The sequence below is a fragment of the Oncorhynchus clarkii genome, chromosome 16, assembly GCF_045791955.1.
Source record: "Oncorhynchus clarkii lewisi isolate Uvic-CL-2024 chromosome 16, UVic_Ocla_1.0, whole genome shotgun sequence".
In the NCBI taxonomy this organism is placed as follows: domain Eukaryota; kingdom Metazoa; phylum Chordata; class Actinopteri; order Salmoniformes; family Salmonidae; genus Oncorhynchus; species Oncorhynchus clarkii.
This window is the reverse complement of record NC_092162.1, coordinates 308,258-330,492: the sequence shown is the minus strand read 5'-3', so window position 1 is coordinate 330,492 and position 22,235 is coordinate 308,258. Positions and strand designations below refer to the sequence as shown.

Genomic DNA, 22,235 nt, shown 5'->3' with positions numbered 1-22,235 from the left:
GACAGAGATAGAGAGGGAGAGGAGACAGGGATAGAGAGGGAGAGGAGAGGAGACAGGGATAGAGAACGAGAGGAGAGGAGACGGGGATAGAGAAGGAGAGGAGACAGGGATAGAGAGGGAGAGGAGACAGGGATAGAGAGGGAGAGGAGAAGAGACATGGATAGAGAGGGAGAGGAGAGGAGACAGGGTTAGAGAGGGAGAGGAGAGGAGACAGGGTTAGAGAGGGAGAGGAGAAGAGACAGGGATAGAGAGGGAGAGGAGAAGAGACAGGGTTAGAAAGGGGACAGTATTGGACAGTTATGTTTCATATTGTGAGATTGTTAGTGCAAATGGTTATCAGGGCAGATAGCCTCATGCAGCATTCCTCTGCTAACAGATCATGCGTCCCTAATGGCACCCTATTCCCTACCCTGGTTAAAGTAGTGCACTATATAGGGAATATACACTCAGTATACCAAACATTAGGAACACCTTCCTAATATTGTGATGATACACATTTTTTACTTGTTTTTTATTTCACCTTTATTTAGCCAGGCAGGCCAGATCACCTTTATTTAGCCAGGTAGGCCAGATCACCTTTATTTAGCCAGGTAGGCCAGATCACCTTTATTTAACCAGGTAGGCCAGATCACCTTTATTTAACCAGGTAGGCCAGATCACCTTTATTTAACCAGTTATGCAAGTTGAGAACAAGTTCTCGTTTACAACTGTGACCTGGCCAAGATAAAGCAAAGCAGTTCGACACAAACAACAACACAGAGTTATACGTGGAGTAAACAAACATACAATCAATAATACAGTAGAAAAATCTATATACAGCATATGCAAATGAGGTAGGATAAGAGAGGTAAGGCAATAAATAGGCCATGGTGGCAAAGTAATTACAATATAGCAATTAAACACTGGAATGGTAGATGTGCAGAAGATGAATGTGCAAGTAGAGATACTGGGGTGCAAAGGAGCAAGATAAATAAATAAATACCAGTATGGGGATGAGTTAGGTAGATAGATGGGCTGTTTACAGATGGGCTATGTACAGGTGCAGTGATCTGTGAGCTGCTCTGACAGCTGGTGCTTAAAGCTAGTGAGGGAGATATGAGTCTCCAGCTTCAGTGATTTTTGCAGTTCGTTCCAGTCATTGGCAGCAAAGAACTGGAAGGAAAGGCGGCCAAAGAAAGAATTGGCTATGGGGTGACCAGTGAGATATACCTGCTGGAGCGCATGCTACGGGTTGGTGCTGTTATGGTGACCAGTAAGCTGAGATAAGGCAGGGCTTTACCTAGCAGAGACTTGTAGATGACCTGGAGCCAGTGGGTTTGGCGACGAGTATGAAGCGAGGGCCAGCCAACGAGAGCGTACAGGTCGCAGTGGTGGGTAGAATATGAGGCTTTGGTGACAAAACGGATGGCACTGTGATAGACTGCGTCCAATTTGTTGAGTAGAGTGTTATAGGCTATTTTGTAAATTACATATGTTTGGCAGCATGAGCGAAGGATGCTTTGTTGCGAAATAGGAAGCTGATTCTAGATTTCATTTTCGATTGGAGATGCTTAATGTGAGTCTAGAAGGAGAGTTTACAGTCTAGCCAGACACCTAGGTATTTGTAATTGTCCACATATTCTAAGTCAGAGCCGTCCAGAGTAGTGATGCTGGATGGGCGGGCAGGTGTGGACAGTCGGTTGAAGAGCATGCATTTAGTTTTACTAGCCTTTAAAAGCAGTTGGAGGCCACGGAAAGAGTGTTGTTTGGCATTGAAGCTCTATTGGAGGTTTGTTAACACAGTGTCCAAAGAAGGGCCAGATGTATACAGAATGGTGTCGTCTGCGTAGAGGTGGATCAGAGAATCACCAGCAGCAAGAGCGACATCATTGATGTATACAGAGAAAAGAGTCGGCCCGAGAATTGAATCCTGTGGCACCCCCATAGAGACTGCCAGAGGTCCGGACAACAGGCCCTCCGATTTGACATACTGAACTCGGAGAAGGTACGGTGTGATTCGAAATGGTCGGTGATCTGTGTGTTAACTTGGCTTTCGAAGACCTTAGAAAGGCAGGGTAGGATAGATATAGGTCTGTAGCAGTTTGGGTCTAGAGTGTCTCCCCCTTTGAAGAAGAAGAATCTTTGGGAATCTCAGACGACACGGAAGAGAGGTTGAACAGGCTAGTAATAGGGGTTGCAACAATGTTGGCAGATCATTTTAGAAAGTGAGGGTCCAGATTGTCTAGCCCGGCTGATTTGTAGGGGTCCAGGTTTTGCAGGTTTTTGTTCTTTCGGAACATCAGCTATCTGGATTTGGGTGAAGGAGAAATGGGGGAGGTTTGGGAGAGTTGCTGTGGGGAGCCAGGGCTGTTGAGCAGGGTCAGGGTAGCCAGGTGGAAAGCATGGCCAGCCGTAGAAAAATGCTTATTGAAATTCTCAATTATAGTGAATTTATCGGTGGTGTCAGTGTTTCCTAGCCTCAGTGCAGTGGGCAGCTGGGAGGAGGTTTTCTTATTCTCCATGGACTTTTCAGTGTCTGTGTCATTTCTGTCTGAAAAAGCTAGCCTTAGCTTTCCTAACTACCTGTGTATATTTGTTCCTAACTTCCCTGAAAAGTTGCATATCACGGGGGCTATTCGATGCTAATGCAGAACGCCACATTATGTTTTTGTGCTGGTCAATGGCAGTCAGGTCTGGAGAGAACCAAGGGCTATATCTGTTCCTGGTTCTAAATTTCTTGAATGGGGCATGCTTATTTAAGATGGTGAGGAAGGCACTTTTAAAGAATAGCCAGGCATCATCTACTGACGGGATGAGGTCAATATCCTTCCAGGATAGCCGGGCCAGGTCGATTAGAAAGGCCTGCTCGCAGAAGTGTTTCAGGGAGCGTTTGACAGTGATGAGGGGTGGTCGTTTGACCGCAGACCCATTACGGATGCAGACAATGAGACAGTAATCGCTGAGATCCTGGTTGAAAACAGCAGAGGTGTATTTGGAGGGTGAGTTAGTTAGGATGATACCTATGAGGGTGCCCGTGTTTACTGATTTGGGGTTTTACCTGGTAGGTTCATTGATAATTTGTGTGAGATTGAGGACATCAAGCTTAGTTTGTAGGATGGCTGGGATGTTAATTATGTCCCAGTTTAGGTCACCTAGTAGCACGAGCTCTGAAGATAGACGTGGGACAATCAATTCACATATGGTGTCCAGGGCACAGCTGGGGGCAGAGGGTGGTCTATAGCAAGCGGCAACAGTGAGAGACTTGTTTCTCGAAAGATGGATTTTTAAAAGTAGAAGCTAGAATTGTTTGGGTACAGACCTGGATAGTAAGACAGAACTCTGCAGGCTATCTCTGCAGTAGATTTCAACTCCGCCCACTTTGGCAGTTCTATCTTGTCTGAAAATGTTATTGTTAGGGATGGAAATTTCAGGATTTTTGGTGGACTTCCTAAGCCAGGATTCAGACACAGCTAGGACATCCGGGTTGGCAGAGTGTGCTAAAGCAGTGAGTAAAACAAACTTAGGGAGTAGGCTTCTGATGTTAACATGCATGAAACCAAGGCTTTTACATTTACAGAAGCCAACAAATGAGAGCGCCTGGGGAATGGGAGTGATGCTGGGCTCTGCAGGGCCTGGATTAACCTCTACATCACCAGAGGAACAGAGGAGGAGTAGGATGAGGGTACGGCTAAAGGCTATCAGGACTGGTCGTTTAGTGCTTTCAGAGCAGAGAGTAAAAGGAGCAGGTTTCTGGGTGTGAGAGACATAATGTACAGACAGGGGTATGGTAGAATGTAAGTACATTGGAGGTAAACCTAGGCATTGAGTAATGAAGAGAGAGATATAGTCTCTAGAGATGTTTAAACCAGGTGATGTCGTCACATATGTGGGAGGTGGAACAACATGGTTGGTTAATCTTACTTCTACCCCTTCCTTTTTCGAAAATTCTGTTAAAAATCGCGCAACTTTTCAGCGTCCTGCTACTCATGCCAGGAATATAGTATATGCATATGATTAGTATGTGTGGATAGAAAACACTCTGAAGTTTATAAAACTGGTTAAATCACGGCTGTGACTATAACAGATTGTGTGTTTCATTGAAAAACGCAAGAAAAACTGCTCTCTGAAAGCTAAAAATAATTTCCATAAGTCACTTCCACCAGTTATTAAAAGAGAACAGAATTTAATGGCGATCTGCCTGCAATTCATACAAATTCCGCACGATGGCGCCATTGTCCTAATTTTCAATTGAATTAATTGTTGGAAAATCCTTCTGTCTGACCTGCAGTTTCCCAGTCTTCACCCGGATGCAGTTGAGGGAGATATCAGATGCCATTGTTTTTGCAAGTGAAGACCTATTGAAAAGACATCGCCCTGTAATCATTTTGATAGATTATAAACGTTTACTAATACCTAAAGTTGGATTACAAAAGGATTTCGAAGTGTTTTGTGAAAGTTTATCGTCGACTTTTTTAATTTTAAAAAATTACGCAGCGTTTAAAAACGATGATTTTTTCTGAATGACACAGATCCCATACAAAGCTATTTTGGGTATATATGGACCGATTTAAACGAAAAAAAGACCCAATAGTGATGTTTATGGGGCATATAGGAGTGCCAAGAAAGAAGCTCGTCAAAGGTAATGAATGTTTTATATTTTATTTCTGCGTTTTGGGTAGCGCCGGCTACCGCAAAATCTGTTGTTTACGTGTCGTGCTGGCATTTTGGGGGGTGCATGCTATCAGATAATAGCTTCTCATGCTTTCGCCGAAAAGCATTTTAAAAATCTGACTTGCTGGCTAGGTTCACAACGAGTGTAGCTTTAATTCAATACCCTGCTTGTGAATTTTGATCAAAGATTGAGTTGTAACGAGTACATTTAGCATTTAGCGTAGCGCATTTGCATTTCCAGGGGCATACTTGGGACGTCTGCGTGTCAAGTATGCTCAAGAAGTTAAGGCATATTGAGCAGGGCTAGAGGCTCTACAGTGAAATAAGACAGTAATCACTATCCAGGACAGTAATGGACGAGGCATATTGATATTAGAGAGAGGCATGCGTAGCCAAGTGATCATAGGGGTCCAGTGAGTGGTTGGTCTGACTGGAGACATGGCGATTGAGACAGTTAGCAAGGCCAGGACTAGCAAGCTAGCAGAAGGGCCTTAGAGGGACGTTTCTATGGAGGAAAGTCTGTTTTAGCCTCCGTGTGCATTGACGTCGAAAGACCAGTCGTGATGGATTAGTAGGGTTTCGAGTAGCAAAATAGGGTATAGTGGCCGATGGGTCAATACAGCTAACAGTCCAGCTCTAGACAGCTAGCAGCTAATGGCTGTGGATGGGCATTCAGGGGACATCGTGATGTAGAGGCCAGTTGAGTACCTCCTCGAGCAGATTACGTCATAGTCCAGTCGTGAAGGATCTGTGGGGTTCCGTGCAGTAGAAGGGGTCTGATTATTGTATCCCAGGATTGGCTGATGGGCCTCTTTTAGCAAGCCGGGAGAAAGGGCCTAGCATGGGTTAGCTCCAGGCTAATTGGTGCTTGCTCCTGGACCGACGTTAGCCAGTACTCGGATATCAGCTAGCTTGCTGCGAAGATCCTGGAGAACATGTCCAGGGCTTGCGGTAGGAATCCGGGGATATGGAGAGAAATAGGTCCGGTATGCTCTGGTTTGAGTCACGTTGTACAAACTGGCGAGAGCTTTCCGACCTAAAGGTTAGCTGATGACCTCTAGCAGTGGTTAGCTGACTAGTAGCTAGTGAGCCGGCTAGCTTCTGTTGGGGGATTCTGAATTTCAGGTGAATAATACTTTAGAAAAAAACAGATCCGCACCTCATTGGGTGAGGCGGGTTGCAGGAGAGTGTTTTAATGTTGGGACACGACAAGGACAAAAGACGTCTGACTGCTACGCCATCTTGGATAAAGATATGGGAATTTGTTGAGCGTGAAAAGAAAAACAGCACACCCTGTTCAGAGACACTTACATTTTTAGTCTTGCCCATTCACCCTCTGAATCGCACACATCCACAATCCATGTCTCAATTGTCTCCAGGCCTATAAATCCTTCTTTAACCTGTCTCCTCCCCTTCATCTACATGGATCAAAGTGGATTTAAAGCGGAAATATGAACCTTTTGTGCCACCCGACCAAGTGATTGGTTATAAATATGTCAATTTCATTGGAAGCATGTCTAAGAAGCTGTAGATCAGTTCTACGGGAAGCTGTAGATCAGTTCTACGGGAAGCTGTGGATCAGTTCTACGGGAAGCTGTAGATCAGTTCTACGGGAAGCTGTAGATCAGTTCTATGGGCACATTTCTATTCCCTCCCGTGTTTAAGTTTAGTTTTTGTGTCTCTTTCGTTTTCTTCACACTTCAAGCTGAATATACAATATGTTTGGTTATTGTAACATGACTAGGGGGTATTCTAGTTTAATATTTCTATGTTGTGTTCTAGTTTTTTTTCTATGTTATGTTTTTGTATGATTCCCAATTAGAGGCAGCTGGTAATCGTTGTCTCTAATTGAGGATCATATTTAAGTAGCTATTTTTCCCACCTGTGTTTGTGGTATATTATATTTTGTGTTTGTGCATGTGCACCACTTAGTCACGACCTTTTGTGACTCCCAAACGCTAGACAAGCATTTGTGTAAGTTTATCGATAGCCTAGCATAGCATTATGCCTTGCTAGCAGCAGGTAACTTGGTCACGGAAATCAGAAAAGCAATCAAATTCAATCGTCTACCTTTGATGAACTTTGGATGTTTTCACTCACGAGACTCCCAGGTCATTTTTTCCCAAGATATTATTTTTGTAGGCGAAACAGCTCTGTTTGTTCTTCACGTTTGGCTGAGAAATCTCCCGGAAATTGCAGTCACCACAACTCCGAAAAATATTCCAAATTAGCTCCATAATATCGACAGAAACATGGCAAACGTTGTTTAGAATCAATCCTCAAGGTGTTTTTCTAATATCCATTTGATAATATATCCGTCGGGACAATTCCTTTTTCTCTAGGACCGATTGGAGTAATGGCTACCTCTGTATTTTACACGAGAATCTCTCTCGGAGCCACCATGTGACCACTTACGCAATGTGGCCGCCTGCGGCTATTCTTCAACAGAAATGCGTAAAACTATGTCACAATGCTGTAGACACCTTGGGGAATACGTAGAAAGCGTAAGCTGGTTGATAGCACATTCACAGCCAAATAGGGAGTCATTGGAACGCAGAGCTTTCAAAACCTGGGGCACTTCCGGATTGGATTTTTCTCAGGCTTTCGCCTGCAACGTCAGTTCTGTTATACTTACAGACAATATCTTTACAGTTTTGGAAATGTTAGAGTGTTTTCTATCGAAAGTTGTCAATTATATGCATATTCTAGCATCTTTTCCTGACAAAATATCCAGTTTAAAACGGGAACGCTTTTTTTCCAAAAATGAAAATACTGCACCTAGAGTTCCAAGAAGTTTTTAAGTTGTTAATTTATTTGATTTATTGTTTTTTCAAAAATGTCACTTTGAAATAAATATGTGGATCCGCTGCACCTTGGTCCTGTTCTTACGACAACCGTAACAGTTATGGAAAATACATTTCACAGCGGTTTAGAGGGTATAATGATTTTCTACACTCTACATGCTTGTTTTGTCACATAAACTGAAGTTAGTCAAACTATTAGAATTGTAGCAACCAGGAAACAGTGGAGCACGTTCTGCGTAGTGCATCTTTAACAGGTGACATCAATAAGGGAGATGTCACCTGGTCAGTCTATGTCAGGGAAAGATCAGGTGTTCATAATATTATGTATAGTCAGTGTACAGGATGTAGGAAATAGGATGTTGTTTGGGACAGCCTAAGACTGGGTCATTTAGCAGCATGTGTTACAGATGAAAGATGACATCATCACAGTTAAGATGACAGAACCAATCAGGTGCCTTGCTGTGACACACTTTAGAGCATGCTTCCGATTATCTGCACACGCACACACTGTAGTAGAGACTCACTGTAGTAGAGACTCACTGTAGTAGAGACTCACTGTAGTAGAGAATCACTGTAGTAGAGAATCACTGTAGTAGAGACTCACTGTAGTAGAGACATACTGTAGTAGAGACTCACTGTAGTAGAGACTCACTGTAGTAGAGACATATGGTAGTAGAGACTCACTGTATTTATCTGCACACGCACACACTGTAGTAGAGACTCACTGTAGTAGAGACATACTGTAGTAGAGACACACTGTAGTAGAGACACACTGTAGTAGAGACTCACTGTAGTAGAGACACACTGTAGTAGAGACACACTGTAGTAGAGCCTCACTGTAGTAGAGACTCACTGTAGTAGAGACACACTGTAGTAGAGACACACTGTAGTAGAGACTCACTGTAGTAGAGACACACTGTAGTAGAGACGTACTGTAGTAGAGATATACTGTAGTAGAGACTCACTGTAGTAGAGACATACTGTAGTCGAGACTCACTGTAGTAGAGACTCACTGTAGTAGAGACACACTGTAGTAGAGACATACTGTAGTAGAGACACACTGTAGTAGAGACATACTGTAGTAGAGACACACTCTAGTAGAGACACACTGTAGTAGAGACATACTGTAGTAGAGACATATGGTAGTAGAGACTCACTGTATTTATCTGCACACGCACACACTGTAGTAGAGACTCACTGTAGTAGAGACACACTGTAGTAGAGACATATGGTAGTAGAGACTCACTGTAGTAGAGACATACTGTAGTAGAGACACACTGTAGTAGAGACATACTGTAGTAGAGACTCACTGTAGTATAGACATACTGTAGTAGAGACACACTGTTGTAGAGACACACTGTAGTAGAGACACACTGTAGTAGAGACTCACTGTAGTAGAGACATACTGTAGTAGAGACATACTGTAGTAGAGACATACTGTAGTAGAGACGTACTGTAGTAGAGACTTGGCATGCTGCTTCAGCTCACACTAACCCATTTACCTGTTCTGCACTCTGGCGATAAATCTTTCTCTTTAAACTACCCAGAGTATTTTCCCACAGACCCTGGCAGCACCTCCAAAAGGTTTTATGTGGCTGAGAGAGAGAGGGGTAGAGAGAGATATGGAGAGAAGGGTAGAGAGAGAGAGAGTGAGAGAGAGAGAAAGAGAGAGATATATAGTTAGAGGTGTAGAAAGAGAGAGATAGCGAGAGAAAAAGAGGGGTAGAGAGAGAGAGAGGGGTAAAGAGAGAGGGGTAGAGAGAGCGAGAGTAGAGGGGTAGGGGAAGAGAGAGGGGAAGAGAGAGAGAGAGAGAGAGAGAGAGGGGTAGAGAGTGAGAGGGGTAGAGAGAGACCGAGGTTGAGAGAAAGATAGAGATAGAGGAGTAGAGAGTGAGAGAGAAGTAGAGAGATAGAGGGGTAGAGAGAGAGCGAGGTTGAGAGAGAGAAAGGGAAAAGTAGAGGTAGAGAGCGAGAGAGGGATAGAGAAAGAGGAATAGAGAGAGAGAGAGAGAGAAAGATAGACGGGGAGAAAAAGAGAGGGAGAGGGAGAGGCAGAGGTAGAGACAGTGAGAGCGAGAGGGAGAGAGAAAGAAAGAGATAGAGGGAGAGGTAGAAAAGAGAAAGTATGGTAATTAAGGCAAGAAAGGATAGCTGGAAACAGCTGAGAAGGGTGTGTGGAAGTGGACACCCAGTGCTATGATTCTATAGGAGAAACAAATACAGAGGGTTGAAATAGTGTTTCAGGACAATGGACAGTCCAGTCAGGTAGGTACAGAGGTGTCAGTCCAGTCAGGTAGGTACAGAGTGGTCAGTCCAGTCAGGTAGGTATAGAGTGGTCAGTTCAGTCAGGTAGGTACAGAGTGGTCAGGACAGTCAGGTAGGTACAGAGTGGACAGTCCAGTCAGATAGGTACAGAGTGTTCAGGACAGTCAGGTAGGTACAGAGTGTTCAGGACAGTCAGGTAGGTACAGAGTGGTCAGGACAGTCAGGTAGGTATAGATGTGTCAGTCCAGTCAGGTAGGTACAGAGTGGTCAGGACAGTCAGGTAGGTACAGAGTGTTCAGGACAGTCAGGTAGGTACAGAGTGGTCAGTCCAGTCAGGTAGGTACAGAGTGGTCAGGACAGTCAGGTAGATATATATGAGAGGAGGTCTGTGGTTCTTACCCTGTGGACAGGCTCTGTGCTCTCCTCACCCACCCTAGGATTAGCCTCCATCACCTCCACATGACTGTCTCCTTGGTTCCCCAAGCTGAGGATGAGATTGACAGTACCCCCCAGGTCCACACTGCCTCCAAGGCTGAGGGTAGGGCTGTTCTTGACGGTGCCCCCTAGGTAGACCATTCCCCCCTGGTTCCCCAGGCGAACCCCCTGGCCCACCAAGCTAACCCCCTGCCCCCCCATTCTAACCTTAGGGCTGCTGTTGACTGAGGTGCCCCCTAGGCTCATGGTGCCCCCCAGGCAGAGGGCTGGGCTGCTGGGCTCTTTTAAGACCAGGCAGGGGGATTGGTGGGTCTCTGGGGGAGAGGTGAGGCCCCTTAGAGGCCCTGTGTTGCTGTTCATCACCTGATAGCCATCCTCTTGGTCCTTCCAACTTTGCTGGTCTGTTGCGGGACAGTACAGAGTGTCTATTTTCCTCAGTCTGTCCTCAAAGACACTCAGTTCAGGGGTAAAGTGGGTCTCTGGCTGAGCAGGGGTACTGTGGGTCTCTGGCTGAGCAGGGGTACTGTGGGTGGAGCAGGCTGTATCATCTGTGTAGATATCTGCTCCTGTGGTCTCTGAGTAGATGTTGTCTCTAGTGGACTCTACTGTGGTCTCTGAGTAGATGTTGTCTCTAGTGGACTCTACTGTGGTCTCTGAGTAGATGTTGTCTCTAGTGGACTCTACTGTGGTCTCTGAGTAGATGTTGTCTCTAGTGGACTCTACTGTGGTCTTTGAGTAGATATTATCTCCAGAAGTCTGCTCTGTTGGGGGCTCAGAGTCGATAAGATCTTCATTAGGTTCAGTCTCGTTATTCCTGCGTTGACTCCTCTGGTGTTTCTGGTTTCTCCAGTGGACCAGCATCCATCCCAGCATGGACCTCAACTCCTCCAGACGCTCATGGATCTAGAGGAATGATCAATCATTCAATCAATGAATCAGTCAACCAGTCAATCAGTCAACCAATCATTCAGTCAACCAGTCAACCAGTCAACCAATCAGTCAGTCAACCAATTAGTCAGTCAACCAATAAATCAGTCAACCAGTCAACCAATCAGTCAGTCAACCAGTCAACCAGTTAACAAGTCAATCAATCGACTGACTAACGTTTAGACCAGGGCTGAAAAAGTTATTTTCTTTCAATTAGTGACCAATTAAGCCATAGCCAACCAGGTGAGAGGAGTTCTAAACGCACCAATTGAGACCTAGACAACCAGGTGAGAGGAGTTCTAAACTCATCAATTAAGACCTAGACAACCAGGTGAGAGGAGTTCTAAACTCATCAATTAAGACCTAGACAACCAGGTGAGAGGAGTTCTAAACTCATCAATTAATACCTAGACAACCAGGTGCGAGGAGTTTCTAATTCATAAATTAAGACCTAGACAACCAGGTGAGAGGAGTTCCAAACTCATCAATTAAGACCTAGACAACCAGGTGAGAGGAGTTCCAAACTCATCAATTAAGACCTAGACAGCCAGGTGCGAGGAGCTTCTAATTCATCAATTAAGACCTAGACAACCAGGTGAGAGGAGTTCCAAACTCATCAATTAAGACCTAGACAACCAGGTGAGAGGAGTTCTAAACTCATCAATTAAGACCTAGACAACCAGGTGAGAGGAGTTCTAAACTCATCAATTAATACCTAGACAACCAGGTGCGAGGAGTTTCTAATTCATAAATTAAGACCTAGACAACCAGGTGAGAGGAGTTCCAAACTCATCAATTAAGACCTAGACAACCAGGTGAGAGGAGTTCCAAACTCATCAATTAAGACCTAGACAGCCAGGTGCGAGGAGCTTCTAATTCATCAATTAAGACCTAGACAACCAGGTGAGAGGAGTTCCAAACTCATCAATTAAAACCTAGACAGCCAGGTGCGAGGAGCTTCTAATTCATCAATTAAGACCTAGACAACCAGGTGGGAGGAGTTCCTAACTCACCACTACACAAATAGAGACCTAAGACAACAACATATCATGGCAGCAACACATCACAACACAGCATGGTAGCAACACCACATGACAACATTTTGGTAGCAACACAACATGCCAGCAGCACAACATGGTAGCAGCACAAAACATGGTAAAAACATTATTGGGCACAGACAACAGCACAAAGGCAAGAAGGTAGATACAACAATACATCACATGAAGCAGTCATGACTTTCGGTAAGAGTGTTCATGATTGAGTCTTTGAATGAAGAGATTGAGATAAAACCGTCCAGTTTGAGTGTTTGTTGCAGCTCGTTCCAGTCACTAGCTGCAGCAAACTGAAAATAGGAGTGACCCAGGGATGTGTGCTTTGGGGACCTTTAACAGAATGTGACTGGCAGAACAGGTGTTGTATGTGGAGGATGAGGGCTGCAGTAGATATCTCAGATAGGGGGGAGTGAGGCCTAAGAGGGTTTTATAAATAAGCATCAACCAGTGGGTGTTGTGACGGGTATACAGAGATGACCAGTTTACAGAGGAGTATAGAGTGCAGTGATGTGTCCTATAAGAAGCATTGGTGGTAAATCTGATGACCGAATGGTAAGGAACATCTAGCCGCTCGAGAGCACCCTTACCTGCCGATCTACAAATTACGTCTCCATAATCGAGCATGGGTAGGATGGTCATCTGAATCAGATTTAAAGTTTGTCAGCTGGGGTGAAAGAGGAGCGATTATGATAGAGGAAACCAAGTCTATAGTTAACCTTAGCCTGCAGCTTTGATGTGTGCTGAGAGAAGGACAGTGTACCGTCTAGCCATACTCCCAAGTACTTGTATGAGGTAACTACCTCAAACTCTAAACCCTCAGAGGTAGTAATAACACCTGTGGGGAGAGGGGCATTCTTCTTACCAAACCATATTACCTTTGTTTTGGAGGTGTTCAGAACAAGGTTAAGGGCAGAGAACGCTTTGTTGTAGAGCGTTTAACACAACATCTGGGGAGGGACCAGCTGTGTACTGTATAATCTGAGTATAAATGGATGAGAGAGCTTCCTACTGCCTGAGCTATGTTGTTGATGTACATTGAGAAGAGTGTGGGGCCTAGGATCGAGCCTTGGGGTACTCCCTTGGTGACAGGCATTGGTTGAGGCAGCAGATGTTCTGACTTTATACACTGCACTCTTGAGATGGTAGTTAGCAAACCAGGCCAAAGACCCCTCAGATATATCAATACTCCTTAGCTGGCCCACAAGAATGCATTGTCTACTGTATCAAAAGCTTTGGCCAAGTCAGTAAAAATAGCAGCACAACATTTTGTAGAATCAAGGGCAGTGGTGACATAATTTAGAACCTTTAAGGTTGCAATGACACATCCATAACCTGAGCGGAAACCAGACTGCATACCAGAGAGAATCCTATAGACATCAAGAAAGCCAGTCAGTGTTATGGTGAGTGAATGAGGACCCAAAAGCGAACTAACTTAAACAGAGCTTCTTTAATAACCAAACATAGGTAGGCTCAGATAGACCGGCAGATTCCGACAGGACAGGACAAGGTTACAGCAAACATGACGATAGTCTGGCTCAGGCATGAAACACAAACAAGAATCCGACAAGGACAGGAACAGAAACAGAGAGAGATATAGGGACCTAATCAGAGGGAAAAAGGGAACAGGTGGGAAACGGGGTGAATGGGTAGTTAGAGGAGACAAGGAACAGCTGGGAGAAAGCGGGGGAGAAAAGGTAACCTAACAACGACCAGCAGAGGGAGACAGGGTGAAGGGAAAGGACAGAGACAAGACACAACATGACAGTACCCCCCCACTCACCGAGCGCCTCCTGGCGCACTCGAGGAGGAAACCTGGCGGCAACGGAGGAAATCCTCGATCAGCGCACGGTCCAGCACGTCCCGAGAGGGAACCCAACTCCTCTCTTCAGGACCGTACCCCTCCCAATCGACAAGGTACTGGTGACCACGGCCCCGAGGACGCATGTCCAAAATCCTGCGGACCCTGTAGATGGGTGCGCCCTCGACAAGGATGGGGGGGGGGGGGGGGGGGGGAGACGAGCGGGGGCGCGAAGAACGGGCTTAATACAGGAGACATGGAAGACCGGGTGGACGCGACGAAGGTATCGCGGAAGAAGAAGTCGAACTGCGACAGGATTAATGACCCGAGAAATACGGAACGGACCAATGAACCGCGGGGTCAACTTGCGAGAAGCCACCTTAAGGGGAAGGTTCTGAGTGGAGAGCCAAACTCTCTGACCGCGACAATATCTAGGACTCTTAGTTCTACGCTTATTAGCAGCCCTCACAGTCTGCGCCCTATAACGGCAAAGTGCAGACCTGACCCTCTTCCAGGTGCGCTCGCAACGTTGGACAAAAGCCTGAGCGGAGGGGACGCTGGACTCGGCGAACTGAGATGAGAACAGCGGAGGCTGGTACCCGAGGCTACTCTGAAAAGGAGATAGCCCGGTCGCAGACGAAGGAAGCGAGTTGTGGGCGTATTCTGCCCAGGGAAGCTGTTCTGACCAAGACGCAGGGTTGCGAAAAGAAAGACTGCGTAAGATGCGACCAATAGTCTGATTGGCCCGTTCTGCTTGACCGTTAGACTGGGGGTGAAAGCCGGAAGAGAGACTGACGGAAGCCCCAATCAAACGGCAAAACTCCCTCCAAAATTGAGACGTGAATTGCGGACCTCTGTCCGAAACGACGTCTGACGGAAGGCCATGAATTCTGAAAACATTCTCGATGATGATTTGTGCCGTCTCTTTAGCAGAAGGAAGCTTAGCAAGGGGAATGAAATGAGCCGCCTTAGAGAACCTATCGACAACCGTAAGAATAACAGTCTTCCCCGCTGACGAAGGCAGTCCGGTGACAAAATCTAAGGCGATGTGAGACCACGGTCGAGAGGGGATAGGAAGCGGCCTGAGACGGCCGGCAGGAGGAGAGTTACCGGACTTAGTCTGCGCGCAGACCGAACAAGCAGCCACGAAACGACGCGTGTCATGCTCCCGGGTGGGCCACCAAAAACGCTGGCGAATGGAAGCAAGCGTACCCCGAACGCCAGGGTGGCCGGCTAACTTGGCAGAGTGAGCCCACTGAAGAACGGCCAGACGAGTAGGAACGGGAACGAAAAGAAGGTTCCTAGGACAAGCGCGCGGCGACGGAGTGTGAGTGAGCGCTTGTTTTACCTGCCTCTCAATTCCCCAGACAGTCAACCCGACAACACGCCCCTCAGGGAGAATCCCCTCGGGGTCAGTGGAGGCTACTGAAGAACTGAAGAGACGAGACAAAGCATCAGGCTTGGTGTTCTTAGAGCCCGGACGATAAGAAATCACGAACTCGAAACGAGCGAAAAACAGCGCCCAACGCGCCTGACGCGCATTAAGTCGTTTGGCAGAACGGATGTACTCAAGGTTCCTATGGTCAGTCCAAACGACAAAAGGAACGGTCGCCCCCTCCAACCACTGTCGCCATTCGCCTAGGGCTAACCGGATGGCGAGCAGTTCGCGGTTACCCACATCATAGTTACGTTCCGACGGCGACAGGCGATGAGAAAAATACGCGCATGGGTGGACCTTGTCGTCAGAGAGGGAGCGCTGAGAAAGAATGGCTCCCACGCCCACCTCTGACGCGTCAACCTCGACAACGAACTGTCTAGAGACGTCAGGTGTAACAAGGATAGGAGCGGATGTAAAACGATTCTTGAGGAGATCAAAAGCTCCCTGGGCGGAAACGGACCACTTAAAGCACGTCTTGACAGAAGTAAGGGCTGTGAGAGGAGCGGCCACCTGACCGAAATTACGGATGAAACGACGATAGAAGTTCGCGAAGCCGAGAAAGCGCTGCAGCTCGACGCGTGACTTAGGGACGGGCCAATCAATGACAGCTTGGACTTTAGCGGGATCCATCTTAATGCCTTCAGCGGAAATAACAGAACCGAGAAATGTGACGGAGGAGGCATGAAAAGTGCACTTCTCAGCCTTCACAAAAAGACAATTCTCTAAAAGGCGCTGGAGGACACGTCGAACGTGCTGAACATGAATCTGGAGTGACGGTGAAAAAATCAGGATATCGTCAAGGTAAACGAAAACAAAGATGTTCAGCATGTCTCTCAGGAGACATAGATCCTGAGAGACATGCCTCCACCTCTTCCTTCAGCACAGCATAATTCACCTACAGGGAACAATGACAACAGGTTGAATTATTATATGGATGGATGGATGGATGGGTGGATGGAAGGAAGGAAGGAAGGAAGGAAGGAAGGATGGATGGAAGGAAGGAAGGATGGATGGAAGGAAGGAAGGAAGGAAGGAAGGAAGGAAGGAAGGAAGGAAGGAAGGAAGGAAGGAAGGAAGGAAGGAAGGAAGGAAGGAAGAATGGATGGATGGATGGATGGATGGATGGAAGGAAGGAAGGAAGGAAGGATGGATGGAAGAATGGAAGGAAGGAAGGAAGGAAGGAAGGAAGGAAGGAAGGATGGATGGATGGAAGGAAGGAAGGAAGGAAGGAAGGATGGAAGGAAGGAAGGAAGGAAGGAAGGAAGGAAGGAAGGAAGGATGGATGGAAGGAAGGAAGGAAGGAAGGAAGGAAGGAAGGAAGGAAGGAAGGAAGGAAGGACGGAAGGACGGATGGATGGGAGGATGGAAGGAAGGAAGGAAGGAAGGAAGGAAGGAAGGAAGGATAGATGGATGGATGGAAGGATGGAAGGATGTATGGACTGATGGATGGATGGACGGGTGGATGGACGGATGGACGGATGGATAGCCACGTGTGTGAGAGGTGTTATATAGACTTCTCAGTCTGGGGGATACGGTATGAATGGAGAAGAACCATATGTTAGACATATTCAAGCCGTTCTGTTGTTTCAATCTGAACCAGTAGTTGATAGCTGTGTAGTCTCGATGGGAGTGCCACTTCATAATGTTTTTCTGTTAGTCATGGTGGATGGCTGATCAATGACGGCACAGTTATTTCAGTAGGTTAGATCCCATTTGGTCCTGTTGTTTTCACTGGGTCCAGATTCCAGACAGTGATGTGTGTGTTTTCAGTCTGGGGGGGGTACGGTATGACTTATGTCAAACACACAGCTGTCTGGACTGGACACACACACACCACCCACTAAACCTCAAACTCTTGTGACAGACACACCAACACACACACACACACACACACACACACACACACACACACACACACACACACACACACACACACACACACACACACACACACACACACACACACACACACACACACACACACCCTTGGTGGACAATAAACTCTGTGTGTGATGGCATGTTGTAATTCACATCCTTAATGGAACAGAAATCAGGGTTGGTTCATGCTTGCTGATTGGCTCAATGGTCTCTGTGGGTCGGTGTGGAGTGAGAAACTCTGACACAACAGGAAACAGACAGCTTGTGAAACAAGGTGAAGCGAGGAGGAGAGAGGAGGGAGGGCTTCCCTTGTTCCACAACAGCCATTGTATCCTATTACACAATGACCATTACCCAACACCAATGGAATATCAAGTTACAGTAAAGGAACTGGGTCAATTCCACAGCGTGTTTCAAGACCTGGAGTTTTCTGAAAGCCTCTACTTTGTTCCTTCAATGACAGAACAACAGGAAGACGTTAGAGAGTTGAAGTGTCTAGTCCCTCTAGGTGGTCTATCTGCTCTTCTAGTCCTCTAGACCTTCTAGGAGGTCTATCTGCTCCTCTAGTCCTTCTAGGTGGTCTATCTGCTCCTCTAGTCCCTCTAGTCATCTAGCCCTCTAGTCCTCTAGTCCTCTAGTCCCTCTAGTCCCTTTAGTCCTCTAGTCCTGTAGTCATCTAGTCCAGCTAGTCCTCTAGTCCTCTAGTCCCTCTAGTCCTCTAGTCCTCTAGTCCTCTAGTCCCTCTAGTCTTCTAGTCCTTCTAGGTGGTCTATCTGCTCCTCTCGTCCTCTAGTCCTCTAGTCCCTCTAGTCCTCTAGTCCTCTAGTCCTCTCGTCCTCTAGTCCTCTAGTCCTCTAGTCCTCTAGTCCCTCTAGTCCTCTAGTCCCTCTAGTCCTCTAGTCCCTCTAGTCCCTCTAGTCCTCTAGTCCTCTAGTCCCTCTACTCCTCTAGTCATCTAGTCCTCTAGTCCCTCTAGTCCTCTAGTCCTCTAGTCCCTCTAGTCCTCTAGTCCCTCTAGTCATCTAGTCCCTCTAGTCCTCTAGTCCTCTAGTCCCTCTAGTCCTCTAGTCATCTAGTCCTCTAGTCCTCTAGTCCCTCTAGTCCTCTAGTCCCTATAGACCCTCTAGTCCTCTAGTCCCTCTAGTCCCTCTAGTCCCTCTAGTCCCTCTAGTCCTCTAGTGCCTCTAGTCCCTCTAGCCCTTTAGTCCATCCAGTCCTCTAGTCCCTCTAGTCCCTCTAGTCCTCCAGTATTCTAGTCCCTCTAGTCCCTCTAGTCCTCTAGTCCCTCTAGTCCCTCTAGTCCCTCTAGTCCCTCAAGTCCTCTAGTCCCTCTAGTCCCTCTAGTCCTTTAGTCCAACCAGTCCTCTAGTCCCTCTAGTCCCTCTAGTCCCTCTAGTCCTCTAGTCCCTCTAGTCCTTCTAGTCCTCTAGTCCTCTAATCCTCTAGTCCCTCTAGTCCTCTAGTCCTCTAGTCCCTCTAGTCCTCTAGTCCCTCTAGTCCTCTAGTCCCTCTAGTCCCTCTAGTCCTCTAGTCCCTCTAGTCCCTCTAGTCCTTTAGTCCATCCAGTTCTCTAGTCCCTCTAGTCCCTCTAGTCCTCCAGTCCTCTAGTCCCTCTAGTACCTTGAGTCCTCTAGTCCCTCGAGTCCCTCTAGTCCCTCCGGTCCTCTAGTCCTCTAGTCCCTCTAGTCCTCCAGTATTCTAGTCCCTCTAGTCCCTCTAGTCCTCTAGTCCCTCTAGTCCCTCTAGTCCCTCTAGTCCTCTAGCTCTAGTCCCTCTAGTCCTCTAGCTCTAGTCCCTCTAGTCCTCTAGTCCCTCTAGTCCCTCTAGTCCTCTAGTCCCTCTAGTCCATCCAGTCCTCTAGTCCCTCTAGTCCTCCAGTCCTCTAATCCCTCTAGTCCCTCTAGTCCCTCTAGTCCTCTAGTCCTCTAGTCCCTCGAGTCCCTCCAGTCCTCTAGTCCTTTAGTCCCTCTAGTCCTCCAGTATTCTAGTCCCTCTAGTCCCTCTAGTCCTCTAGTCCCTCTAGTCCCTCTAGTCCCTCTATTCCCTCTAGTCCTCGAGCCCTCTAGTCCCTCTAGTCCCTCTAGTCCTTCTAGTCCTCTAGTCCCTCTAGTCCTCTAGTCCCTCTATTCCTCTAGTCCCTCTAGTCCTCTAGTCCCTCTAGTCCTCTTGTCCCTCTAGTCCTTCTAGTCCTCTAGTCCCTCTAGTCCATCTAGTCCTCTAGTCCTCTAATCCCTCTAGTCCCTCTAGTCCTCTAGTCCCTCTAGTCCTCTAGCCCCCCACTCATCTCTAGGTGGTCTTGCAGTTCCTCTAGCTCCCCCCCCCTCACCTCTAGGGGGTCTTGATGTTCCTCTAGCCCCCCCCTCACCTCTAGGTGGTCTTGCTTGCTGATTGGCTCAATGGTCTCTGTGGGTCGGTGTGGAGTGAGAAACTCTGACACAACAGGAAACAGACAGCTTGTGAAACAAGGTGAAGCGAGGAGGAGAGAGGAGGGAGGGCTTCCCTTGTTCCACAACAGCCATTGTATCCTATTACACAATGACCATTACCCAACACCAATGGAATATCAAGTTACAGTAAAGGAACTGGGTCAATTCCACAGCGTGTTTCAAGACCTGGAGTTTTCTGAAAGCCTCTACTTTGTTCCTTCAATGACAGAACAACAGGAAGACGTTAGAGAGTTGAAGTGTCTAGTCCCTCTAGGTGGTCTATCTGCTCTTCTAGTCCTCTAGACCTTCTAGGAGGTCTATCTGCTCCTCTAGTCCTTCTAGGTGGTCTATCTGCTCCTCTAGTCCCTCTAGTCATCTAGCCCTCTAGTCCTCTAGTCCTCTAGTCCCTCTAGTCCCTTTAGTCCTCTAGTCCTGTAGTCATCTAGTCCAGCTAGTCCTCTAGTCCTCTAGTCCCTCTAGTCCTCTAGTCCTCTAGTCCTCTAGTCCCTCTAGTCTTCTAGTCCTTCTAGGTGGTCTATCTGCTCCTCTCGTCCTCTAGTCCTCTAGTCCCTCTAGTCCTCTAGTCCTCTAGTCCTCTCGTCCTCTAGTCCTCTAGTCCTCTAGTCCTCTAGTCCCTCTAGTCCTCTAGTCCCTCTAGTCCTCTAGTCCCTCTAGTCCCTCTAGTCCTCTAGTCCTCTAGTCCCTCTACTCCTCTAGTCATCTAGTCCTCTAGTCCCTCTAGTCCTCTAGTCCTCTAGTCCCTCTAGTCCTCTAGTCCCTCTAGTCATCTAGTCCCTCTAGTCCTCTAGTCCTCTAGTCCCTCTAGTCCTCTAGTCATCTAGTCCTCTAGTCCTCTAGTCCCTCTAGTCCTCTAGTCCCTATAGACCCTCTAGTCCTCTAGTCCCTCTAGTCCCTCTAGTCCCTCTAGTCCCTCTAGTCCTCTAGTGCCTCTAGTCCCTCTAGCCCTTTAGTCCATCCAGTCCTCTAGTCCCTCTAGTCCCTCTAGTCCTCCAGTATTCTAGTCCCTCTAGTCCCTCTAGTCCTCTAGTCCCTCTAGTCCCTCTAGTCCCTCTAGTCCCTCAAGTCCTCTAGTCCCTCTAGTCCCTCTAGTCCTTTAGTCCAACCAGTCCTCTAGTCCCTCTAGTCCCTCTAGTCCCTCTAGTCCTCTAGTCCCTCTAGTCCTTCTAGTCCTCTAGTCCTCTAATCCTCTAGTCCCTCTAGTCCTCTAGTCCTCTAGTCCCTCTAGTCCTCTAGTCCCTCTAGTCCTCTAGTCCCTCTAGTCCCTCTAGTCCTCTAGTCCCTCTAGTCCCTCTAGTCCTTTAGTCCATCCAGTTCTCTAGTCCCTCTAGTCCCTCTAGTCCTCCAGTCCTCTAGTCCCTCTAGTACCTTGAGTCCTCTAGTCCCTCGAGTCCCTCTAGTCCCTCCGGTCCTCTAGTCCTCTAGTCCCTCTAGTCCTCCAGTATTCTAGTCCCTCTAGTCCCTCTAGTCCTCTAGTCCCTCTAGTCCCTCTAGTCCCTCTAGTCCTCTAGCTCTAGTCCCTCTAGTCCTCTAGCTCTAGTCCCTCTAGTCCTCTAGTCCCTCTAGTCCCTCTAGTCCTCTAGTCCCTCTAGTCCATCCAGTCCTCTAGTCCCTCTAGTCCTCCAGTCCTCTAATCCCTCTAGTCCCTCTAGTCCCTCTAGTCCTCTAGTCCTCTAGTCCCTCGAGTCCCTCCAGTCCTCTAGTCCTCTAGTCCCTCTAGTCCTCCAGTATTCTAGTCCCTCTAGTCCCTCTAGTCCTCTAGTCCCTCTAGTCCCTCTAGTCCCTCTATTCCCTCTAGTCCTCGAGCCCTCTAGTCCCTCTAGTCCCTCTAGTCCTTCTAGTCCTCTAGTCCCTCTAGTCCTCTAGTCCCTCTATTCCTCTAGTCCCTCTAGTCCTCTAGTCCCTCTAGTCCTCTTGTCCCTCTAGTCCTTCTAGTCCTCTAGTCCCTCTAGTCCATCTAGTCCTCTAGTCCTCTAATCCCTCTAGTCCCTCTAGTCCTCTAGTCCCTCTAGTCCTCTAGCCCCCCACTCATCTCTAGGTGGTCTTGCAGTTCCTCTAGCTCCCCCCCCCTCACCTCTAGGGGGTCTTGATGTTCCTCTAGCCCCCCCCTCACCTCTAGGTGGTCTTGCTGTTCCTCTATCCCCCCTCACCTCTAGGTGGTCTTGCTGTTCCCCCCCCCCCCCCCCCCCCCCCCTCACCTCTAGGTGGTCTTGATGTTCCTCTAGGCCCCCCCCCCTCACCTCTAGGTGGTCTTGCTGTTCCTCTAGCCCCCCCCCCTCGCCTCTAGGTGGTCTTGCTGTTCCTCTAGCACCCCCCCCCCCTCACCTCTAGGTGGTCTTGCTGTTCCTCTATCCCCCCTCACCTCTAGGTGGTCTTGCTGTTCCTCTATCCCCCCCATCACCTCTAAGTGGTCTTGCTGTTCATCTAGCCCCCCCCCCACCCTCACCTCTAGGTGGTCTTGCTGTTCCTCTAGCCCCCCCCCCCTCACCTCTAGGTGGTCTTGCTGTTCCTCTAGCCCCCCCCCCCCCTCACCTCTAGGTGGTC

General features: G+C 47.7%; 1 protein-coding gene across 1 annotated transcript in view; it reads right to left on the bottom strand.

The window, feature by feature from the left end:
- LOC139367817 (uncharacterized) overlaps positions 1–22,235 on the bottom strand; it is a 97,281-nt gene that overhangs the window by 24,171 nt on the left and 50,875 nt on the right. Inside the window, exons 7-8 of the mRNA XM_071106155.1 lie at positions 16,232–16,264; positions 10,119–11,057 (exon numbers count right to left, since the gene is read on the bottom strand). Of these exons, the coding sequence (XP_070962256.1) occupies positions 10,119–11,057; positions 16,232–16,264 (972 nt within the window). The remainder of the gene's footprint in view (positions 1–10,118; positions 11,058–16,231; positions 16,265–22,235) is intronic.